Here is a 25018-nt window from a genome sequence, read left to right as displayed (position 1 = left end):
GGTCTTACATTTAGTCTTTAACCCATTTTGTGTTATTTTTGTGTATAGTGTAAGAGAGTGGCCTAATTTCATTCTTTTGCATGTAGCTGTCTGGTTTTCCCAGCACCTTTTATCAAAGAGACTGTCTTTTTTCCATCGTATATTCTTGTCTCCTTTGTCATAGATTAATTGATAATATATGCATGGATGTTCTTCTTGGCTTTCTATTCTGCTCACAGTTAATTTTAAAGTCCATGCCTGATAATTTGGTACTGATTCTCCTATAGGCCTTTTTTTATTGTCTGTATTTTGTCTTGACTCACAAGAATCAATTCTTTTCATATTCCTGATTATTTCTGATTGATGTTGGACATTGTGTGTGAGAAATTCTAGAGCTAATTTGAGACTCTAGATGGTGATATATTTCATGAGAATGATGACTTTACTCATTGAGTCATATATTACTTAAGAATCCTTCCCAGGGATCCCTGGGTGGCGCAGCGGTTTGGCGCCTGCCTTTGGCCCAGGGCGCGATCCTGGAGACCCGGGATCGAATCCCACGTCGGGCTCCCGGTGCATGGAGCCTGCTTCTCCCTCTGCCTGTGTCTCTGCCTCTCTCTCTCTCTCTCTCTGTGACTATCATAAATAAATAAAAATTAAAAAAAAAAAAAAAAAAAGAATCCTTCCCAGCTAGGGTGCCTGGCTGGCTCAGTCAGTAAAGCATGCAACTCGACCCCAGGGTTGTGAGTTCAAGCCCCACGTTGGGCATGGAGCCTACTTAAAATCAAAAGAAAGAAAAAAGAATCCTTTCCAGTGAAGTGTTTAGGCAACCCTGGTCTATTGAAAGGCACTGTTGTTCAACATAAAACTACTTTCATTGGGAAAACAGTCTTAATTATCTATAGCATCATTAATGTAGTTACAGATAAAATGCTAATACTTACCCATAAGAATATATAGTGGGCAGAGAAAGAATGAAGTAGTAAATGGTTTTAAATAAATGAGGAAGTAAAAATGATGAATGAGAGTGAAATTAACAGATCATTTTGAATACTCAGATCAAAATTTACTGATGAGGGTAGTAAAATATTTTCATCAAGAATAAGAAAAAGTTTGCTTTTTAACTACTTCTCTTTATAAATCTCTAAAATGAGAGCATTTCATGTCTTAGTTTGCAAATGAGACAAGACAAAGGTATAGAGGGGCTACTTTGCCATGATGTCACAGTGAATTGGCCAGAGATTAGGATCCAGACTCAACCCTTGTTCTGACCAAAACTATAAGCTTCTTGAAAACCTGAACAATGACCTAAAAAATGACTCAAGTACTAAGCTATTTTCATTTCTGTTATTAACTCTCCTATAATCACAAAGAAGCTGTTTATTATCTTTGTCTTCTTAACAGAATGACTAAGTGAGTTAATGTCTATTTTAGAAAACTGTAGTTTATAGTTTCTGAGTTTAGTGCATTTGGTTCTCAGCTGAAAAGACAAGAAATTTAGGAATATAAACTGTCATCAAAGGAATAAATCATCCATCAGAGAAGCACTAGTTAAACCGTGTTTATTCATGAAACATTTAAGAACTACTCTTTGTAAGATTCTCTGCTAAGGCAAACTGTAGGATAACAAAAAGACAAAAAGAGGATATGCCCCTGCCCTTTAGTATTTTTATAATTTATTATTGAAATGGTAGACTTACGAATACTTCTAATATGATACTTACGATACTTTTCTCACTTTTCTAGGTATCTCTAAAATTCTTCCAAATTTGGTTTGTTCTCTTGAATTCTGTTCTTTCAAATTGGCAAGTGTCCTGGAGTTTCCTGAAATGCTTCTTGAAGAATGGCAGGGACTTAATGAAAAAGTTAATGAAATGAAATCTCAGTTGGATGCAGCATTAAACATTATTGGTACCGTTCCTCAGTATATGGATATGGATTCTGGCTCGTAAGTTTCCATCACTTTCTGCTGGACAGAAAGGGATCCCCACACCTTAACTGCATTTTCCCAGTACCTAGCCTCAGCAACAGGCAGCTGGGGTCACAAAAGAAGCCTCTACATCCTGAGGCTCCCAGGAAGAAAGCCCTCTTGCTGGGAGCTGGAGGGTGAGAGAGGGAGTTCTGTGTTTTTGACTGTAGCAGTTTAGAGTGAAGTTTCTGCCTCACTGAGTTGAGATGGGGAAGAGGGAGAGTTGTCTTGTTTTAAATATCATGGGCTCTTGCCTTTCTTATTGAATTTTCACAGATTATCTTGAACATAACACATGGTTCTTCAGTTGCTGTTTGTCCTTAGGGCGTTTCCAGAGGCTTTCAGTGTTTTTGTTTTGTTTTGTTTTTTTAAATAATTCTCATCCAGCTTCATGGCGCTGGGGGGGGGGGGGATCAACTTTGCTCCTCTCTCTGTCATGTTGGAGTTGATCTCTTGAGAATTTAAAAATTCATTGTTCTCACTTTGTGGTCTCATGGCCTAAGTGAACGTAAAGGGGGTGAGTGTGAGTTTTTACAGTAGAGAGCTACCACTGAAGGTAAAAGCTACTTTGTCCAGAGTGTATCATGCCAGTTGCCGGCTGCTCAGGGTTGGGAAGGCTGTGACACGGGTAAGCCGTTATGCCAGGTAATTCAGGGTTTTGATCTTCCTTACCCTGAATTCTCAAACAGTTGTCTATACCTACATTTCCTAGGCCCAGCCAAATAAAACCCTTTCTTTGGCTGATAGTTACACTTTCATACTCTAAATATATCTCATCTTTATTTTACTTGATTTTTCCTTCAGAGTACTCCAAGCACAAATATTTAACATGATTCAACAATGGCTTTTGAAGATAGGCAATGAGATTAACAATGGTAACATTGAACTTCAGCGCCACGTATGTACTTTTTGGGGTTTGTGAAATTATATTTTGTCTTGGCTGGGAATTTTCTTCAAGGAAAGATTAGGTCATGTCTATCCAACCAAAGCAGGAGGTTGGGAGGGCAAAATGGGAACTTTTGTGATATAATTACTCAAATGATTTGCAGGGATTTTTAAGTGTAGTATGTTCTACATTTGGACTGAAGTTTCAGAGATAATTAAAAGTTTTCTTTTTCTTTTTTTAAAAAATATTTAATTTATTTATTCATGAGGGACACAGAGAGAGAGAGAGAGAGAGAGAGAGAGAGAGAGGCAGAGACACGGGCAGAGGGAGAAGCAGGCTCCATGCAGGGAGCCTGACGTGGGACTCGATCCCGGGTCTCCAGGATAACGCCCTGGGCTGAAGGCAGGTGCTAAACAGCTGAGCCACCAGGGCTGCCCAATAATCAAAAGCTTTCTAGTTCTAATTATAATCTTTACTCTTTACTCAGTATACTGAATTTTTTTCCCTTAATAATATTAATCTGGAATGTGAACATTTTAAGGATTTATGTTGGTGCCCCTGCCTGGCTGAAGGATGACAGAAACATGGTATTAGGAAGAAAGACAAGATGCCACAATATTATTAGTCTATAATTTTTGTTTATTTATTTTTTAAAAAGATTTTTATTTATTTATTCATGAGAGACACAGAGAGGCAGAGACATAGGCAGAGAGAGAAGCAGGCTCCATGCAGGGAGCCAGATATGGGACCCAGTCCCGGGACTCCAGGATCATGCATGCCCTGTGCCGAAGGCAGGCGCCTAACCGCTGAGCCACCCAGGTGTTCCCTATTAGTCTATAATTTTTAGAACAAATAGAATTGTTCATCAATTCTGAAGAACTGAACCTGTGGACTTTTTTTTTTTAAGATTTATTTATTTTAGAAAGAACACATGCAAGTGGAGGGAAGGGCAAAGGGAGAGAGAGAATACTCAACCAGACTCCCCACTGACTGTGCAACCTGACTTGGGACTCAATCTCACGACCCTGAGATCATGACCTGAGCTGAAATCAAGATTCTGATGCTTAATTGACTGAGCCACCCAGGCACCCCTACACCTGTGAACTTCTTAACCAGTACAACATGAAAGAATAATTTCCAAAGACATAGTTTACTACATTTACTCCTACCACCTAGCCTTAATTATAATCTAGATTTACATAAGAATCTCTTAAAATTAAACATAGTATGCAAATATTTGTTCTTACAAAATTGGTGAAATGAGCTTGATTGACTGAAATATTACTTAAATTAGGAATTAGAAATACAGAGACCATGATGTATCATATGGGAATGATACTTACAAAGCATATGAACATGTTATAAATATATAGACACTAAGAGTTGAGGAGCAAGTATATTAAGACAGGAAGAATAAATCAGGGGATCCCCAGACTCAGGAAAAATTTCTATAAATTGAAAGACAAACAAAATTAAGAAAAAGGGTAGCAGAGTACCTGTCCCACAGTGGGACTCAATAATTATTTATTGAATGATGTAAAGAAGAACATTCCAGCACTGTTGTTTTATGGTGTTGCTACCTTAACCCCTTCTGTGGAGTAAATACTCTGTTTACTATTGTGTATTTATCCTCATTGAATCATTTACTCAATTTTTTATATTATGGAATTCAGTCTTTATAATACAGGATTATTATTATTTTTTTAATTTATTTTTTATTGGTGTTCAATTTACTAACATACAGAATAACCCCCAGTGCCCGTCACCCATTCACTCCCACCCCCCGCCCTCCTCCCCTTCTACCACCCCTAGTTCGTTTCCCAGAGTTAGCAGTCTTTACGTTCTGTCTCCCTTTCTGATATTTCCCACACATTTCTTCTCCCTTCCCTTATATTCCCTTTCACTATTATTTATATTCCCCAAATGAATGAGAACATGTAATGTTTGTCCTTCTCCGACTGACTTACTTCACTCAGCATAATACCCTCCAGTATAATACAGGATTATTTAGAAAGTGCCTTCATATACCTTTGTTTTAACACTGCATTATGATATTATAATTAAAGTATGTAGAAAACTTGCAAGATTATAAATTCCTTGAGGAATTATGTATATCCATATTGATTGCTAGAGCTACTTAAAGATGAAAAAGTTTGCATTTCTTTCCACCCACCATTCATTTTCCTTTCCTTTCTTTTTTTTTTTCATTTTCCTTTCTGATTCATTTTCTTGCCTTCAGTTATTTTAAAATTTATATTTTATTATTATTTTTTAAAGATTTATTTATTCATTCATTCATTCATTCATTCATGAGAGACAGAGAGAGAGAGAGAGGCAGAGACATAGGCAGAGGGAGAAGCAGGCTCCAGGCAGGAAGCCCTATGCGGGACCTGATTCCAGGACCCTGGGATCATGCCCTGAGCCAAAGGCAGACACTCAACTGCTGAGCCACCCAGTCGTCACAGTAAACCTCTGGTTTATTATAAAACTCACCATATGTACTTTCTAATTAAGAATGCTTTCATATCCTTGTGAAGGTAAAAGATATGCTTTTGTGTTTAATTCTAATTTTAAATTCACCTGTGAACTATATTGCCTGCCCCAGATCCTACCATTTAATCTCTCCATTATAACTCTGAAATGAAGGTAACATGTTTCTGTTGGTTTATTAGGGACAGTTCAAGGATCGATTAATATTTCACATAAGCACAAATGAGTTATTTCAATGACAGTGATCCAGGCCATTAGTATGGGAAAGAGCAGTTAGGAATTTATCTATTTTAAGAAGCAGCAGGGGCATAGCTTTGTGAATGTGAGGGGAAATATCTTTGACTTGTGAAATGGAATAGCAGTCTTTTTAAAAACCATTCCTCAGGAAGAGTTGCCCTTTTTCTGATGTGTTAATTAAAGTGTAAAAGTACGCTCATCAACATTGCTTTAGGTCATTAACAACCCTTCCTTCTGAGGTGGTGAGTTTGGGCTTTATTACCAGATAGGCTGCCAAGTTTGATTTTTATTTGTCCATTTAACAAACATCTATTGAGCACTTAATTCTCTGCCATGTACCATGTGTGGTTTTGAGGGATAAGATGATGGCCTATAAGACATAGGAGAGATACACTGGCTAATTGAGGTGACAGAGCCGCAAACGATTATAATATAGATGTACAAAGTACTATAGAAAGGAGGGGAAAGGAGCAAATTAAAGCCAGTGGAAGTTAAAAAGACTTCTCAGAGTAGGTCATGTTTAAGCCTGGAGAAGAACAGTGAGGAAATCACCAGAGAAAGGGGATAGGGCTTTGAAGTGTGTGGTGTGCTTGACGTTTGCATTTCATAAAGTTTTCTGCATTTGATTTCTGAGACCCAACCTTCACAAATGCCATGATGCAGAGGTTCCCCAACTTGACCCCTTCACACTACCCTTTGTGCCCTGGTATTTTCACACTCCTAAACCAAAAGAAACACCTCATGGTTCGGTTTATTACATAGGTAGGTTCAACAACTTACAAAATATTTATGTCCTAATAAATATATTTATTTGAGAGAGACAGAGAGAAAGAGAGAGAGTGAGCATGAGCAGGGAGAGGGGCAGAGAGAGAGGGAGAAGCAGGCTTCCCTTGAGCAGGGAGCCCAATGCAGGGCTTGATCCCAGGACCCCGAGCAAGGCAGATGCTTAACCAACTGAGCCACCCAGGTGCCCCTAGATTTTCTTGAATATGAAAAAATGAAGCTCAAGCACAACTATCACCACAGCCAAATAATTAAATTTTCCCAAATCAGGCAAGCATTTGAGTTATGGCCAGTGAAATAATTATTTTGCTTTGCTTTAGTATCTTCTCTATTAAAATCTTTTTCCTGGCCCCTGCCTGCAAAATGCCCCTAACCATTTTTAGGTTTTGACACTGCCTGATTTTAATCTTTTGCTCAAATAAACTTTGCAAAATGCAATATCCCAATTTAACTCTTCAGATATACATACATGGAAAGAAAAAAAACCTTTTATTCCCCTTTAATCAAAATTACTTACCAATGGAATGTATGTGCTTGGACACTGTACAGTTCCTCTAATCTCAGAACCAGGTTGGATAGTACCATCCTCATTGCCTGTTGCACCTTGATTTTCCCAAAGTACTTGTTTTTTACTATACAACCGTCAATAAAACCAGCTTTGGAAAGGTAAGATGTCATCAGAAGCGATACAGTGCATCTAATGTTGAAAGTGTGAGCTATGTCAAGTTCATGCTGTGCTGATAGATGTCACACATCACTGATACTTCCCTCAGGAATTTAAAATCCCATGGCATCCTTGCGAATTTGCTGCAGAGCCCTGCAATGCCATGGTACACAATTGGGGAACTGAAGCTTTAACAGGTTAATACCCTTGACCAAGCTAAAGAGGAAGAGGAGGGTAGTTTAATGTAGTATAGTGAACAAAAGAGAATAAGGTTACCCTAGCTGAGTAGTGATGATTTGATTTCATTAAGAATGATAATGTTGTTGAAAGTTAGGCACAGGTATGATTTCTGTTTTTAAATTTGGTATGGTTTTAACTGTTCAATTTATTTAAAATGGGTCGTTCATGTTATAATCACTTTCTAACAGATAGATGAATTGCACATATCTATGATCCAGTGGATGGTAAACTTGCTGATTTTAATGGTGCCTGACTTTATTGACCAAGACACTCTCCCAAATTTGAAGAAGGAAAGTACTGAGAAACATGATCTAGGAGTTGCACAGTTAGAGCTAGACGCGATTGCACTGACCAGAAAGTTGGCAAAATATTCCAGCTATTTGAACAGGTGAGACTAGCTGGTTGTTTTGTTACTGCCCTTTTGAAGATTAATTGTGACGTAAAGCAGAGGAGATAGCAGGGCAAGGAGGTAGCAGGAATAAGGGACTGTTTTCGAACCTTGAAAGAAATACTAAATTAGTCTTTAGAGTAGCTGCAACACTGCCCAGTTGAAATATGTGATTTTAATGTTTTCCCAATGGCTTTAGAATTCTTTTGAACACAAGTGTTGCTGTAGGCAGGATGGAAGTATTATGTGTATATGGGAGTGAGAATTAGTAAAAAGAAAACCAGATCAACCAAAAAGGCCCATTTGCTTGTATTAGTGAGATGCATCTTGCATGTTTGCGCATACTGGGGAGCAGCTTATATCTCCTGTGTCATTCCATGCAAAACTGAGTGTACACTTATATTTCACTAAATATGTTTGGTTTCATCAAACATCAACCGAAACATCTCTTTTAAAAAAATACCAAATAAAGAACCCTTATATCTGAAAAGCTGGAAGATTCCTACCAAATATAGATGAGGTCTGAAAAACAGTAATTTATTAACCAGGAAGCATATATCACAAGGATTGCTTGAAATTCAGGAAGTAACTCTTATGGTCTAGCCAGTTGTTTCCTTTATTTCTATTCAGTGTTACCAATGGTCAAGAGTGAAAAGAATTGGGGTGGGTGAGTAGAATAGGAGGAGGGTGAGAAATGGAAATTATTCTCTTCCATGAGTCAGCAGTTTAATTATTATGGTTAACTTCTACTATATCAGGATCTAAAACACTTAGAAGGGGACCCAACAATAAATAGGTCATCCTGTGTGTGTGTGCTTTTTTTTTTCCCCTTCCAGTTGTTGCAAAGGGCTGGTAACAGCGATCGCTCTGAATAAAGCAGGTCACTTAGAAAAAAATCCTACTAAGGAACTTCATGAGCTGGATGAGATGAAGGTAATAACACTATCTTTTCCTTACTTCTGTTTTGTTTGTTTTTAGCAAACTTCTTAGGTTGACCTGATTTACAACAAACTGAACATATTTAAAGTGTACACTCTGATAATTTCTAAATTGTGGATCACCCATAAAATGATTCTGATGATAAAAAAGGGAAAATGTCCAACATAGTCACAGTTTCCTTGTACCCCTTTGTCATCTCTCCTTCTAGTCTTTTCCCTTCCCCAAGCAATTTCTGATCTACTTTCTAACACCAAAGATTATTTTTTATTTTCTAGAATTTATATAAGTAGAATCATACAGAATGTACACTTTTTTGGTCTAACTTCTTTGACTAGGCATAATTATTTTGAAATTCACACATGTTTTTATTAAGAGTTTGTGCTTTTTAGTTCAGAGTAGTATTTCATTATAGGGATATATACTATTTGTTCATTCTCTGTTGATGGGCATTTGACTTGTTGCCAGTTTTGAATATTACAAAGCTTCAGTGCATAATCATGTACACAGGCATTGCTTTCATTTCTCTTGAGCAAGTATCTAAAGAATGGAAATGTCTAAGTCACATGGTATGAGTGTGTTTAACTTTTTAAGAAACTATCAAGTTGTTTTCCAAAGTGGTTAAGCCAGTGTACACTCTCGCCAGCAGTGTATGAATGTTCCAGTTGCTCTACTTCTCACCAGTACTCGATGTGGTCTGTCATCCACAGTAGAATGTTCAGTAGAATGTCCATATTATTCTGGACATTCTACTGTGTTCTGTTGATCTGTTCATTGACATTGTCATGATTATCAAACTGTCTTGATTGCTGTGGTTTTATAAGTTTTGAAATCCAGTATCCTCCATGTTTGTTCTTTTCAAGATTGATCAGGCCATTCGCGGTCCTTTGCTTTCCATATATGAAATTTTTAGGATTAGCTTATTAATTTCTCCAAAAAACGCTGTTGGAATTTTCATTATGATTACATTTTATCTACTGATCAATTTGTGAAGAATTGACACTTAAACAATATTGAGTCTTTGGACCTGTGAAGATGGTATATCTCTTCATTTACATAAGTCCTTTGTTTCTTTCAACACAGTTTTGTTGTGTACAGGTCTTACACATATTTTGTCAGATTTATCCCTGCGAAATTCATATTTTGGTACTATTAAAAGTCATTCAGGGGATCCCTGGGTGGCGCAGCGGTTTGGCGCCTGCCTTTGGCCCAGGGCGCGATCCTGGAGACCCGGGATCGAATCCCACGTCAGGCTCCCGGTGCATGGAGCCTGCTTCTCCCTCCTCCTGTGTCTCTGCCTCTTTCTCTCTCTATGTCTATCATGAATAAATAAATAAATCTTTAAAAAAAAAGTCATTCATTTATTTTTTTAATAAGTGATTTATTTGTAATTTCAATTTCTGACTATTCATTTCTAATGTATAGAATTATAATTGATTTTTAAAATATATTGATTTCATATCCTGTGAGCTTGCTGAACTTATTCTTTTTAAGAGTCTCTTTTTCCTTCAGACTCTTTCTACTTTTCCTGTACATGCCTTTTATTTATTTTTCTTGCCTTTTGCATTAACTAGAGTCTCCAGTACCAGGTTGAATAAAAGTGGCGAGAGCGGATATCTTTGCCTTGTTCCGTCTTAGGGGAAAAGTATTTATTCTGTTGTCCTTGAGTGTAACTGTGGCTGTAGGTGTTTTATAGATGCCCTTCCTCAGATTGAGGAAGTTCCTTTTTAGTCCGTGATTGCTGAAAAAACTTTTTGAAGTCAGAGATGAATGTTGGGTTTTATTAAATCCTTTCCTGCATCTAGTGAGATGGTCATATAGGTTGTCCTTTTTTAGTTTTTTAATACAGTGAATTATGATAGTCCCTCCCGCCCCAAGTTCCACTTTCCACTGTTTCAGTTACCCCTGGCCAACACAGTCCAGCACAGTAGATGTAGCATCACAAGGTCAGTAGAACCTCATGCTAGGTCACAGTGCCTACATCATTTACCTCACTTCATCACATCACATAGGCATTTTATCATCTCATGTCATCACAGGAAGAATGAGGACAGTACAATAAGATGTTAGAGAGAGAGCACACTTACATAACTTTTATTACATGTATTGTTATAATCATTCTATTTTATTCTTAGTTGTTGTTAATATCTTCTGTATTCTTGTTTTTTAAAGATTTTATTTGAGAGAGAGAGAGACAGATAGAGAGACAGAGAGACAGAGATAGCAAGAGAGAGCACAAGCAGTGGGGAGAGAGAGAAGCAGGCTCCCCACCAAGCAGGGAGCCCAACTCGGAGCTCGATCCCAGCACCCTCAGATCATGACCTGAGCTGAAGGCAGATGCTTAACTGAGCCACCCAGGTGCCCCTCTTACTAGGTTCTTTATCATATGTATGTCCATATAGGGAAAAACATAGTTTATTTGGGTTCAGTATTATCCATTGTTTCAGGCATCCACTGGGTGTCTTGGAATGTATACCCCATGGATAAGGGGGTGACTACTGTACATTGATTTTTTAATTGAACATTAAACCAAAGTTGCATCCCTAGGATAAAGGGATGTATTATCTTTTTTTACATATTGCAAAATTCAGTTTGTTAGTTTTGTTTAGAATTTTTGCATTAATGTTCATGAGGGATATTGATTATGTAGTTCTGTTTAGTTTTCTAATACCTTTGGTTTTGATATCAGGGTAATGCTGGCCTCTTAGAATAAGTATTCTATTTTCTGGAACAATTTGTGTAGAATTGTCTGTTATTTCTTCCTTAAAAATTTGGTAGAATTCATTGGTGAAGCCATCTGGGCTCTATGGGAAAGTTGTAAATTACAAAATGAAACTATTAGGATAAAAGGCTGTCTAATTTCTTAAATAGATTTGAGGAAATTTCTTTTTTTTTTTAATTTATTTTTTATTGGTGTTCAATTTACTAACATACAGAATAACCCCCAGTGCCCGTCACCCATTCACTCCCACCCCCCGCCCTCCTCCCCTTCTACCACCCTTAGTTCGTTTCCCAGAGTTAGCAGTCTTTACGTTCTGTCTCCCTTTCTGATATTTCCCACACATTTCTTCCCCCTTCCCTTATATTCCCTTTCACTATTATTTATATTCCCCAAATGAATGAGAATGTATAATGTTTGTCCTTCTCCGACTGGCTTACTTCACTCAGCATAATACCCTCCAGTTCCATCCACATTGAAGCAAATGGTGGGTATTTGTCATTTCTAATAGCTGAGTAATATTCCATTGTATACATAAACCACATCTTCTTTATCCATTCATCTTTCGTTGGACACCGAGGCTCCTTCCACAGTTTGGCTGTCGTGGCCATTGCTGCTATAAACATCGGGGTGCAGGTGTCCCGGCGTTTCATTGCATTTGTATCTTTGGGGTAAATCCCCAACAATGCAATTGCTGGGTCGTAGGGCAGGTATATTTTTAACTGTTTGAGGAACCTCCACACAGTTTTCCAGAGTGGCTGCACCAGTTCACATTCCCACCAACAGTGTATGAGGGTTCCCTTTTCTCCACATCCTCTCCAACATTTGTTGTTTCCTGCCTTGTTAATTTTCCCCATTCTCACTGGTGTGAGGTGGTATCTCATTGTGGTTTTGATTTGTATTTCCCTGATGGCAAGTGATGCAGAGCATTTTCTCATGTGCGTGTTGGCCATGTCTATGTCTTCCTCTGTGAGATTTCTGTTCATGTCTTTTGCCCATTTCATGATTGGATTGTTTGTTTCTTTGGTGTTGAGTTTAATAAGTTCTTTATAGATCTTGGAAACTAGCCCTTTATCTGATATGTCATTTGCAAATATCTTCTCCCATTCTGTAGGTTGTCTTTGAGTTTTGTTGACTGTATCCTTTGCTGTGCAAAAGCTTCTTATCTTGATGAAGTCCCAATAGTTCATTTTTGCTTTTGTTTCTTTTGCCTTCGTGGATGTATCTTGCAAGAAGTTACTATGGCCGAGTTCAAAAAGGGTGTTGCCTGTGTTCTTCTCTAGGATTTTGATGGAATCTTGTCTCACATTTAGATCTTTCACCATACACAAAGATAAACTCAAAATGGATGAAAGATCTAAATGTGAGACAAGATTCCATCAAAATCCTAGAAATTTCTTTATTAGATATAGGGCCATGATCTTTTTCTTCTTGAGTAAGCTCAGTGGCTTTGGATTTATAAGGAATTTGTGATTTCATCTGTTGTTTAGTTTATTGATCTAGAGTTATTCAAAATATTCTCCTATTATTCTTTTTAATAACTATAGGATGTCCACACTCACTCCCTGTTATTGAAAATTTGTGTCTTCTCTCTTTTTGTCCTCAGTTAACAAAAAGAGTTACCATTTTTCTTGATCTCAAAAGCCAGCTTTTGATCTCACTGATTTTCTCTATATTTTTCTGTTTTCTATTTCTTAATTTCTCATCTGGCTTTTATTATTTCCTTTTTCCCCACTACTTTGGGTTTAGTTTGCTCTTTCTTTTCTAGTTTCATAAGGTATAGCTGAGATAATGATTTCAGACCTGTTCATAGACAGTGGAGTGGATAAATATGGTATATAAGGACTGGCATATAGGGTACAGGTAATGTTCTCTTCTTTGGCCTGTGTGTTGTTTAAATGACTGTTCTTATTAAAGTCTACATATGTATTTTGTGTCTTATGTATGTGACTGAGCTCACTGTTTTTAAAAATGAGGTTATAAAATATTTTATGTGCACCATTTTACTAATTTCAAAATCTCTAGGGGATGGAGACTTTTTAAGGAAAAAATAAAGTAAGTAACATTAACTTGAGAAGGATAGGATTGGTTAATTTTCAGGAAGGAAATGGATGCATTGATTAAAAACAAAAGACAAAAAAAAAAAAAACTACAAATTTTGCCTGGACTCCATAGACAAGTGTTTCCAGACTTTCAAGGAGCAGGTAATCATTCTGCTATGTAAACAATTTAAGAGCATAGACAGTGACCAAAGGTTTTCCCAGTTTGTTTTGTATACCTGGCAAAGTTTAAAAAAAAATTCTAATAAATATAGGGGAAATACACCTCATAAATATAGATGCTGAATCCAAATTTTAAAATAGCAAATTTCATTTGGTAGAAAAATTAAAATAATAAAACATTGAATAATTAGGGTACATGGCAGGGGAATAAGAATATTGTGCTACTTGAATGTGGTTGTGGGTGGATTTCACTTTTTATCTAGGAGTTAAATGTCTCCATTTTAATTTTGGTTCTGGAAAGGCCTCTGTTTTTCACAACAGACTAATGTGCCTCTGAATCTCTTAGAGCTTATACCCCTCATGGTGCTCTCATCTGCTCAGGCCTGCTGCAACTAGCTCTTGCTGTTACCAACCCCCGGATGTCATAGGGCTTCTGGTTTGGGGAAGCTGGATCTGCCATAGGTAGTGGTCAAGATTCACTAGCCTGTTCTATAGTATGTCTTAGTTCTCATTTGCTTAAATGGGTAGAGCTCTGTGAGGTGAGATGATGTTGCCAGGTAAAGGCAGTTTTAGAATAAGGATTTCAGGATGCTCCCCATTAAAGTTAAGGCTATAGCAATATGGGGACATATTGCTGTGAAATGCTCTTCCTAAGGGGAGACCTATATAAAACCACCCATATTATGAAATTTTGTGAAAACTTCATGCAATGAGCCATTTATTACCTGCTTTCACCCTGGGCCATGACTGGAGGTCCATGACCTTACTATCTCTTTGAGAACCTACACCTTTCCACCAGGCTACTTAGGTCTTCTGTTAAGCTCTTCCCCATTTACTAAACCTTCGCTAGCAATTTCAAATTATTAAACCAGGGAAGTATTAATCAGGGAAGGCTGAGAATCTGCTTCCCCACCAGAAGTAAGACTAACTTATCTCATACTTCAATTTGTTTCTACCAAATATGTGTGCCCCTCTCTCTAACCTTGAGGATGAAGTCTTTCAAGGGTACATAAAACTAGTTTATGGCTTGGGGTGCCTGGGTGGCTCAGTCAGTTAAGCCTTGGACTCTTAATTTTGGCTCAGGTCATGATCTCTGGGTCCTGAGATCAAGCCCTGCATCAGGCTCTGTGCTTAGCATGGATTTTGCTTGAGATTCTCTCTTTCCCTCTCTCTCTGCTCCTCCTCCTGCTCCTGCTCTCTCTGTCTCTCAATAGATAGGTACGTAGGTAGGTAGGTAGGTAGGTAGATAGATAGATAGATAGATAGATAGACAGACAGACAGACAGACAGATAGATAGATAGATAGATAGATAGATAGATAGATAGATAGATAAACATCTTAAAAAGAAAAAACTAGGGACACCTGGGTGGCTCAGCAGTTGAGCATCTGCCCCACATTCAGGGCATGATCCCGGATCTGGGGATCGAGTCTCACATTGGGCTCCCTGTGAGGTTTTGAGAGAAAACTTGCTTAATTGCTCAATTCCATAGAAACTTGCTCAACTCTGTAGATCACAGTAAAAATTTCATCAAAAGATTCCTACTGATTATTTTTTGCCCCCATCAGAAGTCTTATGGTAAAAACAAACAAACAAAAAAAGAAGTCTTATGGTAGTATTTTCAATATCTCAGAAGTTTTTAAGAAAATTATTAGGATCTGGTTCACGTATACAAATTCAACTAGAGAATAGCTTATTTCTAATGAATAATGAATTAACTCTGCAGAAATAAGATTTCAAAAATATTACTGTTTTCAAAATTAAAATTCTTTGTTTTGGATACAATAAAGTTAAATAATATATGTTTCAATTTTGTAGCTGGAAGGATCCTTAGGGGCAGTGGTGTGATGGAAGTTCATAATGGAGCTGATTGTGAACACCTGTTTCAGCTCCACATTTAGTGATAACACACTGAGTTGTTGAATGCTATTGAAATTGTCATGGTAGGAATGTGTATACCATGGAAATCAGCAAATGCTACAAATTAGGGCTCTCCATCCCTGGAGATGGCTTTCACCAGTTCCCCACTGTGTAAGGGTCACCTAAAGTAAACCAACAACCTCATTTGTTTTTAATAGATAGAAGGCGATTAAGGATTTGCTTAAGAAGTCAACCAATTAGATGAACTTAGGACTAGAACCCAATACTTTCACATCCCTTGTTCGATTTTTTTTCTGATACGCAATAAGATGTCATCTTGACCCTTGAATCCAAAATTGAAGTTTATCAGTGACATTACAAAGTTGTAGTAAACTTACTCTACCTCCATAGGCTTCAGTTTCCTTATCTAGAACATAAGGGTTTTGATTTGATTTCTAAAATTTTTTGGCTCTGACATTTCCACAATTAAAATTAAGTCTAACAGAAAAATATAAGACATATTACTACTGTGCTTTATGGTTGATTTCAGAGACTGAAAGTGGGTCATTATTTCACCACATGGTACAGTTTTTGGTGGTTAGAGTGACCAGATCTTTATCCCCAGAGAAGATAACTATTCTTAGTTTCCTCTGCTGTTATTCACTAATAAGGAATAACATCTCTTTTAAACATTGAAGCCAGATTTAATTTAATTTAATTTAATTTTTAAAGGTTTTATTTATTTATTCATGAGAGACACAGACAGAGAAAGAGGCAAAGACATAGGCAGAGAGAGAAGCGGGCTCCCTGCAGGGAGCCCGATATGGGACTCAATCCCAGGACTTCAGGTTCACTCCCTGGGCTGAAGGCAGGCGCTCAACTGTTGAGCCATCCAGGCGTCCCTGAAGCCAGATTTTTAACTGTTAACAGATCCTGGTTAAGTGAATGGTTAAGTGTTACTATTCACTTTAGGTGGATGAGACCTGCTATAGATCTTTCCTGTATCTTAGTACATAAGGGGTGAGCACTTTTCCAAAAAAGTGCTGCTGCTTCTTCCTCTCTCTTTTTTTTTTTTTTTAGATTTTATTTATTTATTCATGAGAGACACACAGAGAGAGGCAGAGATACAGGCAGAGGGAGTAGCAGGCTCCCTATGGCAAGCCTGATGCAGGACTCAATCCCAGAACCCCCCACAACCTGAGCCTAAGGCAGACACTCAACCACTGAGCCACCCATGAATCCCATGCTGCTTCTTTTTTTAATAGGCTTCACACCCAGCATGGAGTCCATTGTGGGGCTTTAACTCACAACCCTGAGATTAAGACCTGAGCTGAGATCAAGAGTCAGATGCTTAACTGACAGCCCCTCAGGTGCCCCCAAAACAGTGTTTCTAATTTTTATTTTTCATTTTAAATGGGGGCTGGAGCAGTAATATTTTTGTAGTAGTTAAAAACCTGCACTGTCTGGATTAGAGTCCAAGGGCCATGCTTAATTATATATATGACCTTGGGCAAGATGTTCAACTGCTCTGTTCTTTCATTTCTTCATCTAAAAAATGAAAGTAATAATAGTACATATTTCCATTCTTATCACAAGAAAAAAACTTGTAACTAATTATGGTGGCAGATATTAACTAGTGTTTTGGATCATACTGTTGTTCACCTGAAACTAATGTTATTTCTTTTTGTGTGTGTTTGTTTTGAGGATAATCCATTTCTTAAGATTTTAGATTTTTTTTTAGTTAAAATTTTAATTCAATTCCAGTTAAAATACAGTATTATATTAGTTTTGGGCATACAATATAGTGATTCAACGATTCCATACAACACTCAGTGCTCATTACCAGTGTACTCCTAATCTCCATCACCTATTTCACCCATTCCTCCACCCACCTCCCCTCTCGTAACCATCAGTTTGTTCTCTATATAATGTTATTTTAATTATACCTCATAAAAAATAATAGCACATATTTCATACTGAAGATCAAATGAGTTAATATTACATATGCTTAGAACACAATCCAGCATGTAATTAATGCCATGTAAATGTGGGCTATTTTTATTGTTATTGTTATGCAGTCCCAGTTGATTTGGTCAGTTGTGAAACATTTGTTGGGACAGACTGTATGGTACTTCACTGCTCCTTGTCTCATTTCAACCCAGATCTCAAACGCTGTTGATATAAGATGATATGATTTTAGGTCTGTATTCATAGAGGATCATTTCTGCACAAATCTTCGAACTGAAGTGATAACAAGTTAATTGAATAGAGTTGTATTTAGAAGAGTTGTACTTAGTAACTCCTCAATAGAAGTGAGTGAATAAATGAGTTGATCTAGTCTGATTTTTTTCTGCTTAATAATTATCTTTTCCCTTTTTTCAGAGAGAATGTTATGAGTGGATCACTACATGTTCTCACCTCCTTTCTGGGATCAAAGGCAGAAAAAAAAAGTTACTGACAAAGGAAGAAAAAGAACACCTACTTGGAGAAGAGGTATTTGCCCTGTATAGGCACTGATCATTATTCAGGTTCTTCCTGTATTTTTTTCCCCTGTATTTCAATGGATAAGGTTCAGTGACTTTTTCCAGTCAAATGATCTGCTCATTTATTTATCAGAATTTTGCCCCTGGCCAAGAGCACTGGCAGCTCTTTCTTCTTAGAGATCATCCACCTAAAGCATCTCTTCTCACTTTCTTAGAGGACAATTTTGTTTTATCCTTCTTAAAGGAAAGTGTAGCTTTCAGAGGGGAACTGCCTGCCACTTCCTTAGGCCTGTCCTCATACTCGTCTGCTTCTGCTCATACTTCCTCCCCTCTGGCTCAGTCTTCCCACTGAAAGACATTTCTTTTTTTGAGCACGTAATCCCAGTCCTTTCTCTTTTGTATCTTTGACATCGTCCTCTCTAGTGGTTCCATTGTGTCAATATATAAACAGTCTATAAGCATGGTCATTGCTTTCATTCTAAAAAGTATGTCCCTTGAGCATGTCTTTTTTCTCTCCTACTTCATTCTCCCCTTCCTATCACAATCATTTCTCTTAAAACTCTGAAGCTATTGCAAAGGACTGTAATTGACTCCTTATTGTCAAATTGAAGGAGCCCCAATGCCATATTTAACTTGACTTCTCAGTATCATTTGACTCTGTTGGCTAGTCATTCACTCCTTTTGTAATCTCTCCTCATAAAACAAGAGTTCCCTGTTTTTTCTCCTAATTTTTAATTTCTTTTCACTCTTTTCCTCTTTGACCTGCCTCTTAAGTATTGATATTCTGTCCTTGACTTGCTTTCACTTTCATTCTACACCCTACATGTGACTATGCTAATCTTGTGGCATTAACTACCACCTGTTTACCTAGGATCCCAAATTAACGAATATCCTATACTTAATGGCAGTCACAAATGTTTATTTTTACTTCAGTCTGTTTAAAGGAGTTCATTTCCAGTAAAGACTGAAGAAGCTTGCATTGCTATCAGGGCTATGAAGTATACAGGTGTGATATCTGGCAAATAGGTCAGTGCTCTTGGGTCTTGCCAGGGAAGGTTCTACCTACACACTGTGGAACTTTTATTTTACAATTAAACATGGAAGAAATACCACCTTTTTAAATTATTTTTTCCACCTTTCTAAATCATACATCTTTTACAAATGTTTTTATTTTTATTTTTTTTGCTGCCCAGGTCTTGGCTAGAATTATCTTAATCACTGAATGATTTCATCAATATCATAAATCTTAAATTACATGGGGCTTCTGGGTAGCTCAGTAGGTTAGGCATCTGACTCTTGATTTTGGCTCAGGTCATGACCTCAGGGTTGTGAGATCAAGCCCTATGTTGGGCTCCATGCTGGGCCTAGAGCCTCCTTAAGATTCTGTTTCTCCATCCCCCTCTGTCCCTCCCTCTCCCCATGAGCTCTCTCTCAAAAAAAAATCTTAAATTACAGTATGGTTTCAGAAAATTAAGTACCACAGATATGATTTTGGCTACACAACAGATCTACAGATTTAATTGAAAAAATTAAATTTGAGAACTATACAGCATCATAGAGACTTAAGAACAGAAAGGATTTTAAAGATGATTGAATTCAGCCAAACATCTGATGCATGAATCTTTGTATAACACCAACACTGGATCATTATGCCTATGTTTGAGTATCTGAAGTGGCAGAGACCTACTTTCAGAACTAGCCCATTTGTTTTGGTGAACACTGACTATTAGAACCATATTCTTTCTATTGAACTGGATGAAATATATTTCCTTGTAACTTTATCTACTCAACTGGTCCTTGTTCAGTCTTTTGGGTTGATATGAGCAAGGCTGATTTGACTTCCACATTATAGTATTCTCAACTTTCCATGTTATAGTGTTTTCCAGCATTTAAAAATAGCCATATTCAACTTAAGTCTATTTCCAGGATTTCTATTATATTCTTTTAGTCTATCTGTCCATAGGTCATAACCACAATATTTTAATTTTGAAGCACCATGATGCATTTTCATATTTGGGAGGGCCAGCCCTCTTCACTGATCTGCTTTAGGGGCTTGCATATTTATTCTTCTGTGACTCTGTAATCTACCTCTGGGAAAATATGAGTTTTAAAAACTGGGGTAATACTAAATTTATATACTAACTTAGAGCAGAGAGACTTATGCTGTTGGGGTGTTCTATCCAAAAATATAGGATGTCTACTTTTAATGCCTTTCAAAAATGTTTTATGGTTTACTCATTTTGCACATGTCTTGTAAGGTTTATTCCTGATTATTTTTTTCTATTTTATTTTATTATAAATTTTTTAAAAAGATTTATCGATTTATTTATTCATGAGAGACAGAGAGAGGCAGAGACACAGGCAGAGGGAGAAGCAGGCTCCATGCAGGGAGCCCCACGTGGGACTCGATCCTGAGTCTCCAGGATCCTGCACTGGGCTGGAGGTGGCGCTAAACTGCTAAGCCCCCCAGGCTGCCTGCCCTATTTAAAAAAAAAATTTAAATTTATGTAAGTAATCTTGACACCCCAAATGGGGCTCAAACTCATGACCCTGAGACCAAGCCAGGCACCACTATTTTTTGCTATTTTAATTGAGATCTTTTTTACCATTGTATCTTCTAAGTGGTAACTGTGTAAACATTATTGATTTCCCTATTTTAGTTTTATATTCTGTGACTTTACTAAATTATCATATTGTTTTTAGTAGCTTTTCAATAGATTCCTTTGGGTTCTCCAGATATTTAATCAAATCATCTACAGATACAGTTAATTTTACCTCTTTCTTTCAATTATTATGCCTCTAATTGTTTTTTTCTTGTTTAATGGCAATACATAATTCTTCCAATTCAGTGTTAAATAGTAGTGGTAATAGCAAGCATCTTCTTATTTATGACTTTAGCAGGAATACCTGTAGTGTTTGGAGTTGATTTTTTAATTTGATTTCTTTATTATTCCTTCAGACATCTCAGATCTTCTACCTGAGGTCACTTTCCTTCTGCCTCCATCTTTAACTTTTTCTTTAGTGAGAATTTACTGGAGGCAAACTTAATTTTTGTTTGCCTGAAACTATCTTTATTTCACCTTCATTCTGAACATTTTTGTGGGGTATACGATTCTAGAATGATACTATTTCCTCCCAGCCCATTGATGATACTATTTCTACTGTTTTCTGGATTTTATTATTTCCATATTGACAGTTGAGAATTCAGTTGTCAGTCCCTTTGAAGTTAATTCCTCTCTTCTCTTTGGCTACTCTTAAGATCTTTATGTCTTTGGCATTTTGTAGTTTCACTCTGATCCATGTGGCTGTGGAGTTCCTTTTCTCTTTAAATTTTGCTGGGGATTTCTTGGTTTCCTAAATCTTTGGTTTGTTATCTTTCATTAGATATGGAAAATTCTATAATCTCTTCAGATATCTTCTCTACTATATTTGCTCTCTCTTTTCTTTCTGGAACTCTAAATGGATATGTATTGGAATCTATCCCCATGTATTTTAACCTTATTTCATATTTTCTCTTTGCTTCTGCATTGCATCCTGAATAATTTCTTCTGGCTTATTTTCCTGTTCAGTAATCTTCTATTAAACCTTCCTGTTCAGTTTTTAAATTTATTTCAATTTCTTAAAAAGATTTTCTTTATTTATTCATGAGAGACACAGAGAGAGAAAGAAGCAGAGACATAGGCAGAGGGAGAAGCAGGCTCAATGCAGGAAGCCTGATGTGGGACTCAATCCCAGGACTCCAGGATCACACTCTGAGCCAAAGGCAGATACTCAACTGCTGAGCCACCCAGGCATCCTAGTTTTTAAATTTAGTTGTTAAAGTTCTGTTTGGTCTTTTCAAGTCTGATCATTCTTGTGATTCTCTCTTTATTCATCTTTTCAATCTCTTATTTCTTTAGTTATATAACTTTGTAAATATAACTTTGTAAATATAACTTTGTAGCCCACTTGATAATTCTAATATATGATATATCTGTATAATAATTTAATTATAAAAGTGGATAGCTACAAGCAAAAGAATGAAACTGGACCACTTGGTAAGAATGTTAATTATAAAAGTCAATAGCCACCTGCCAAAAATGAAACTGGACCACTTTCTTACACCATACACAAAAATAAATTCAAAATGGATTAAAGACCTAAATGTGAAACCTGAAACCATAAAACTCCTAGCAGAGTTCTTTAACATCAGCCATAGCAACATTTGCATAGATATGTATCCTAAAGCAAGGGAAACAAAGGCAAAAATAAACTATTTGGACTACATCAAAATAGAAAGCTTCTGTGCAGCAAAGGGAACAATTAACAGAACTAAAAAGGAACTACTGAATGGGAGAGGATATTTGAAAAAGACATATCTGATAAAGGGTTAGTGTCCAAAATATATAAAGAACTACAACTCAATGGCAAAAAAACAAATAATCCATTAAAAAATCAGAAGACATGAACAGACATTTCTCCAAAGAAGACATGCAGATGTCCAACAGACATGAAAAGATGCTCAACATTACTCATCATCAGGGAAATACAAATCAAAACTACAATGAGAGATCACTTCACACCTCTCGAATGGCTAAAATAAAAAATACAAGGAACAAGAAGTGTTGGCAAAGATGTAGAGAAAAAGGAACCCTTGTGCATGGTAGGAATGCAAACTGGTGTAGCTGCTGTGGAAAACATATGGAGGTTCCTCAAAAATGAAAACAATACTTCTGAAACTAATAATACATTATATATTAATTAATTGAATTTAAATAAAAAAATAAGAGATATGGAAAAAATTTAAAACAAGACTACTATGCGATCCAGTAATCCCACTACTAGATATTTAATGAAAGAATATGAAAACACAAACTTGGAAAGATATATATACCCCTTTATTTATTGTAGCACTATTTATAATAGCCAAACTATGGGAGTAGCCCAAGTGTCCATCAATAGATGAATGGATAAAGATGATATTGTACACACACACACACACACACACACACACACACACACCAATATTACTCAGCTATAAAAAAGAATGAAATCTTGCCATCTGCAACAACATGGATGATCTAGAGAATGATGCTAAGTGAAATAAGCCAGTCAGAAAGACAAATACCATATGATTTCACTCATATGTGGAATTTAAGAAACAAATGAACAAAGAAAAAGAAACTAGAAAAACAGACTGTTAATTAACTATAGAGAACAAACTATTGGTTGCTGGAGTGGAGGTGGGTGAATGGGTGAAATAGGTGAAGGGGATTGTGAATACACTTATCACAATGAGCACTGAGTAATGTATAGGGCTGTTGAATCACTATATGGTAAATATAACACTGTGTGTGAGGGGCACCTGGGTGGCTCAGTGGTTAAGCGTCTGCCTTTGGCTCAGGTCGTGATCCCAGAGTCCTGGATTGAGTCCCTTATCAGGTTCCTGGCAGGGAGCCTGCTCCTCCCTCTGCCTATGGCTCTGCCTCTCCCTCTGTGTCTCTCATGAATAAATACATAAAATCTTAAAAAAAAAAAACAACCCTATATGTTAATGGTACTGGAATTAAATAGATAAATAAATAAAAAGAATGCTAATTATATCATTATTTATAATAGCAAAATACAGATCTTCCTTGGCTTATGTTGCAGTTATATCCCAATAAAAACATTGTAAGTTGAAAATATTGGAAGTCAAAAATGTATTTAACACACCTAACCTACCCAACATCATCGCTTACCCTAGCCCACCTTCAACGTGCTCTGAACACTTATATTAGCCTACAGTTGGACGAAATCATGTAACAAAGCCCATTTTACAATAAAATGTTAACTATCTCATGTAATTCATTTTTTTGTTTGTTTTAAATATTTATTTATTGGGGGATGGGGCAGAGGAAGAGAATCTTCCAAACAGATTCACTACTGAGTTTGAAGCCTGATCCCATGACCCCTGAGATCATGACATGAGCTGAAACCAAGAGTCCACACTCAACCAACTGAGCCACCCAGGCACTCCTGAATATCTCATGTAATTCATTGTATATTGTATTGAAAGTGAAAAACAGAATGGTTGTAAGTGTATCAGTTGGTTATTCTTGTGATCACATATGGCTGACTAGAAGGTGTGGGTCACTGCCACTGCCCAGAATCATGAAAGAGGGTTGAATCACACATTGTTAGCCTGGGAAAAGATTAAAATTCAAAATTCAAAGTAGGGTTTCTACTTAATGTTTACCATTTTTGTACCAATGTAAAGTTGAAAAATTTTAAGTTAAACCATCATAAATTAGGGACCATCTGGACTGGACAATATAAATGTTCATCAGTAGGGGATTGGTTTGATAAAAGCAGATTATAGAATGTAAAAAAGATGATTATCTCATTTAATTAAAATGTTTATGTATATATAAAGCAGTCTAGAAGAATAAGGTCAGCAAACTGATAGAAGTTGTTACCTTTGAGAGTTGAGATTCTTAATTTGAATTGCTTAAATATTTTATAGCACTATCAGGAAAAAATTTTCATTTGGTAAAAATATCCCAATATATTGTTAATATTTTTCCATACCATGTACATATTTTTACAGCATAATTTAGAATTGCTATAAGATATCTTGTATGGTTTATATCCTAATTTATTTATGTATATGTATTTTCCTTTTGAGGGCATTGAAGTTATTTTTAGCTTCTGTTTTTTTGTTTTTTGTTTTTTTAAGATTTAATTTATTTATTTGAGAGTGAGTGAGAGAGCACAAGCAGGAGGGAAAGGCAGAGGGAGAAGGAGGAGCAGGCTCCTTGCTGAGCAGGGAGCCTGACTTGGGGCTTGATTTCCAGGACTCCAGGGGCATCATATCCTCCAGGAAACCTTCCTGACCAACCCTCTCTTTTATCCACATCTACTACCATAGATTAGGTGCTCCTACCATGTGACTATATGTATCCATAGTATTTTCCTGTCCACTAAATTGTAAACTTCTTAAGGACAGGGGCCATTTTTTTTTTTTTTTTTTTACAGGGGCCATTCTTATTCATCTTTTTGTCTTTATCCCCAGCACAGTGTCCAGTTGTAAGATTAGTGCTCATTAAATACCTTTGAATTGGGATCCCTGGGTGGCTCAACAGTTCAGCGCCTGCCTTTGGCCCAGGGCATGGTCCTGGGATCCCGGGATCAGATCCTGCCTC

General features: G+C 36.9%; 1 protein-coding gene across 7 annotated transcripts in view; it reads left to right on the top strand.

The window, feature by feature from the left end:
* AXDND1 (axonemal dynein light chain domain containing 1) overlaps nucleotides 1-25018 on the top strand; it is a 106376-nt gene that overhangs the window by 59954 nt on the left and 21404 nt on the right. For 6 of the 7 annotated variants that reach the window (XM_038542357.1, XM_038542356.1, XM_038542354.1 and 3 more), the window contains 5 exons: nucleotides 1726-1927; nucleotides 2753-2846; nucleotides 7437-7636; nucleotides 8473-8569; nucleotides 17755-17865. In XM_038542357.1, the coding sequence (XP_038398285.1) occupies nucleotides 1726-1927; nucleotides 2753-2846; nucleotides 7437-7636; nucleotides 8473-8569; nucleotides 17755-17865 (704 nt within the window). The remainder of the gene's footprint in view (nucleotides 1-1725; nucleotides 1928-2752; nucleotides 2847-7436; nucleotides 7637-8472; nucleotides 8570-17754; nucleotides 17866-25018) is intronic. The other variant, XM_038542359.1, reaches the window with a different exon arrangement.

The sequence above is a fragment of the Canis lupus genome, chromosome 7 (genome assembly GCF_011100685.1).
Source record: "Canis lupus familiaris isolate Mischka breed German Shepherd chromosome 7, alternate assembly UU_Cfam_GSD_1.0, whole genome shotgun sequence".
Lineage (NCBI taxonomy): Eukaryota > Metazoa > Chordata > Mammalia > Carnivora > Canidae > Canis > Canis lupus.
Note: the sequence above shows the minus strand (reverse complement) of the source record. Positions and strands in the feature narration are given on the sequence as shown.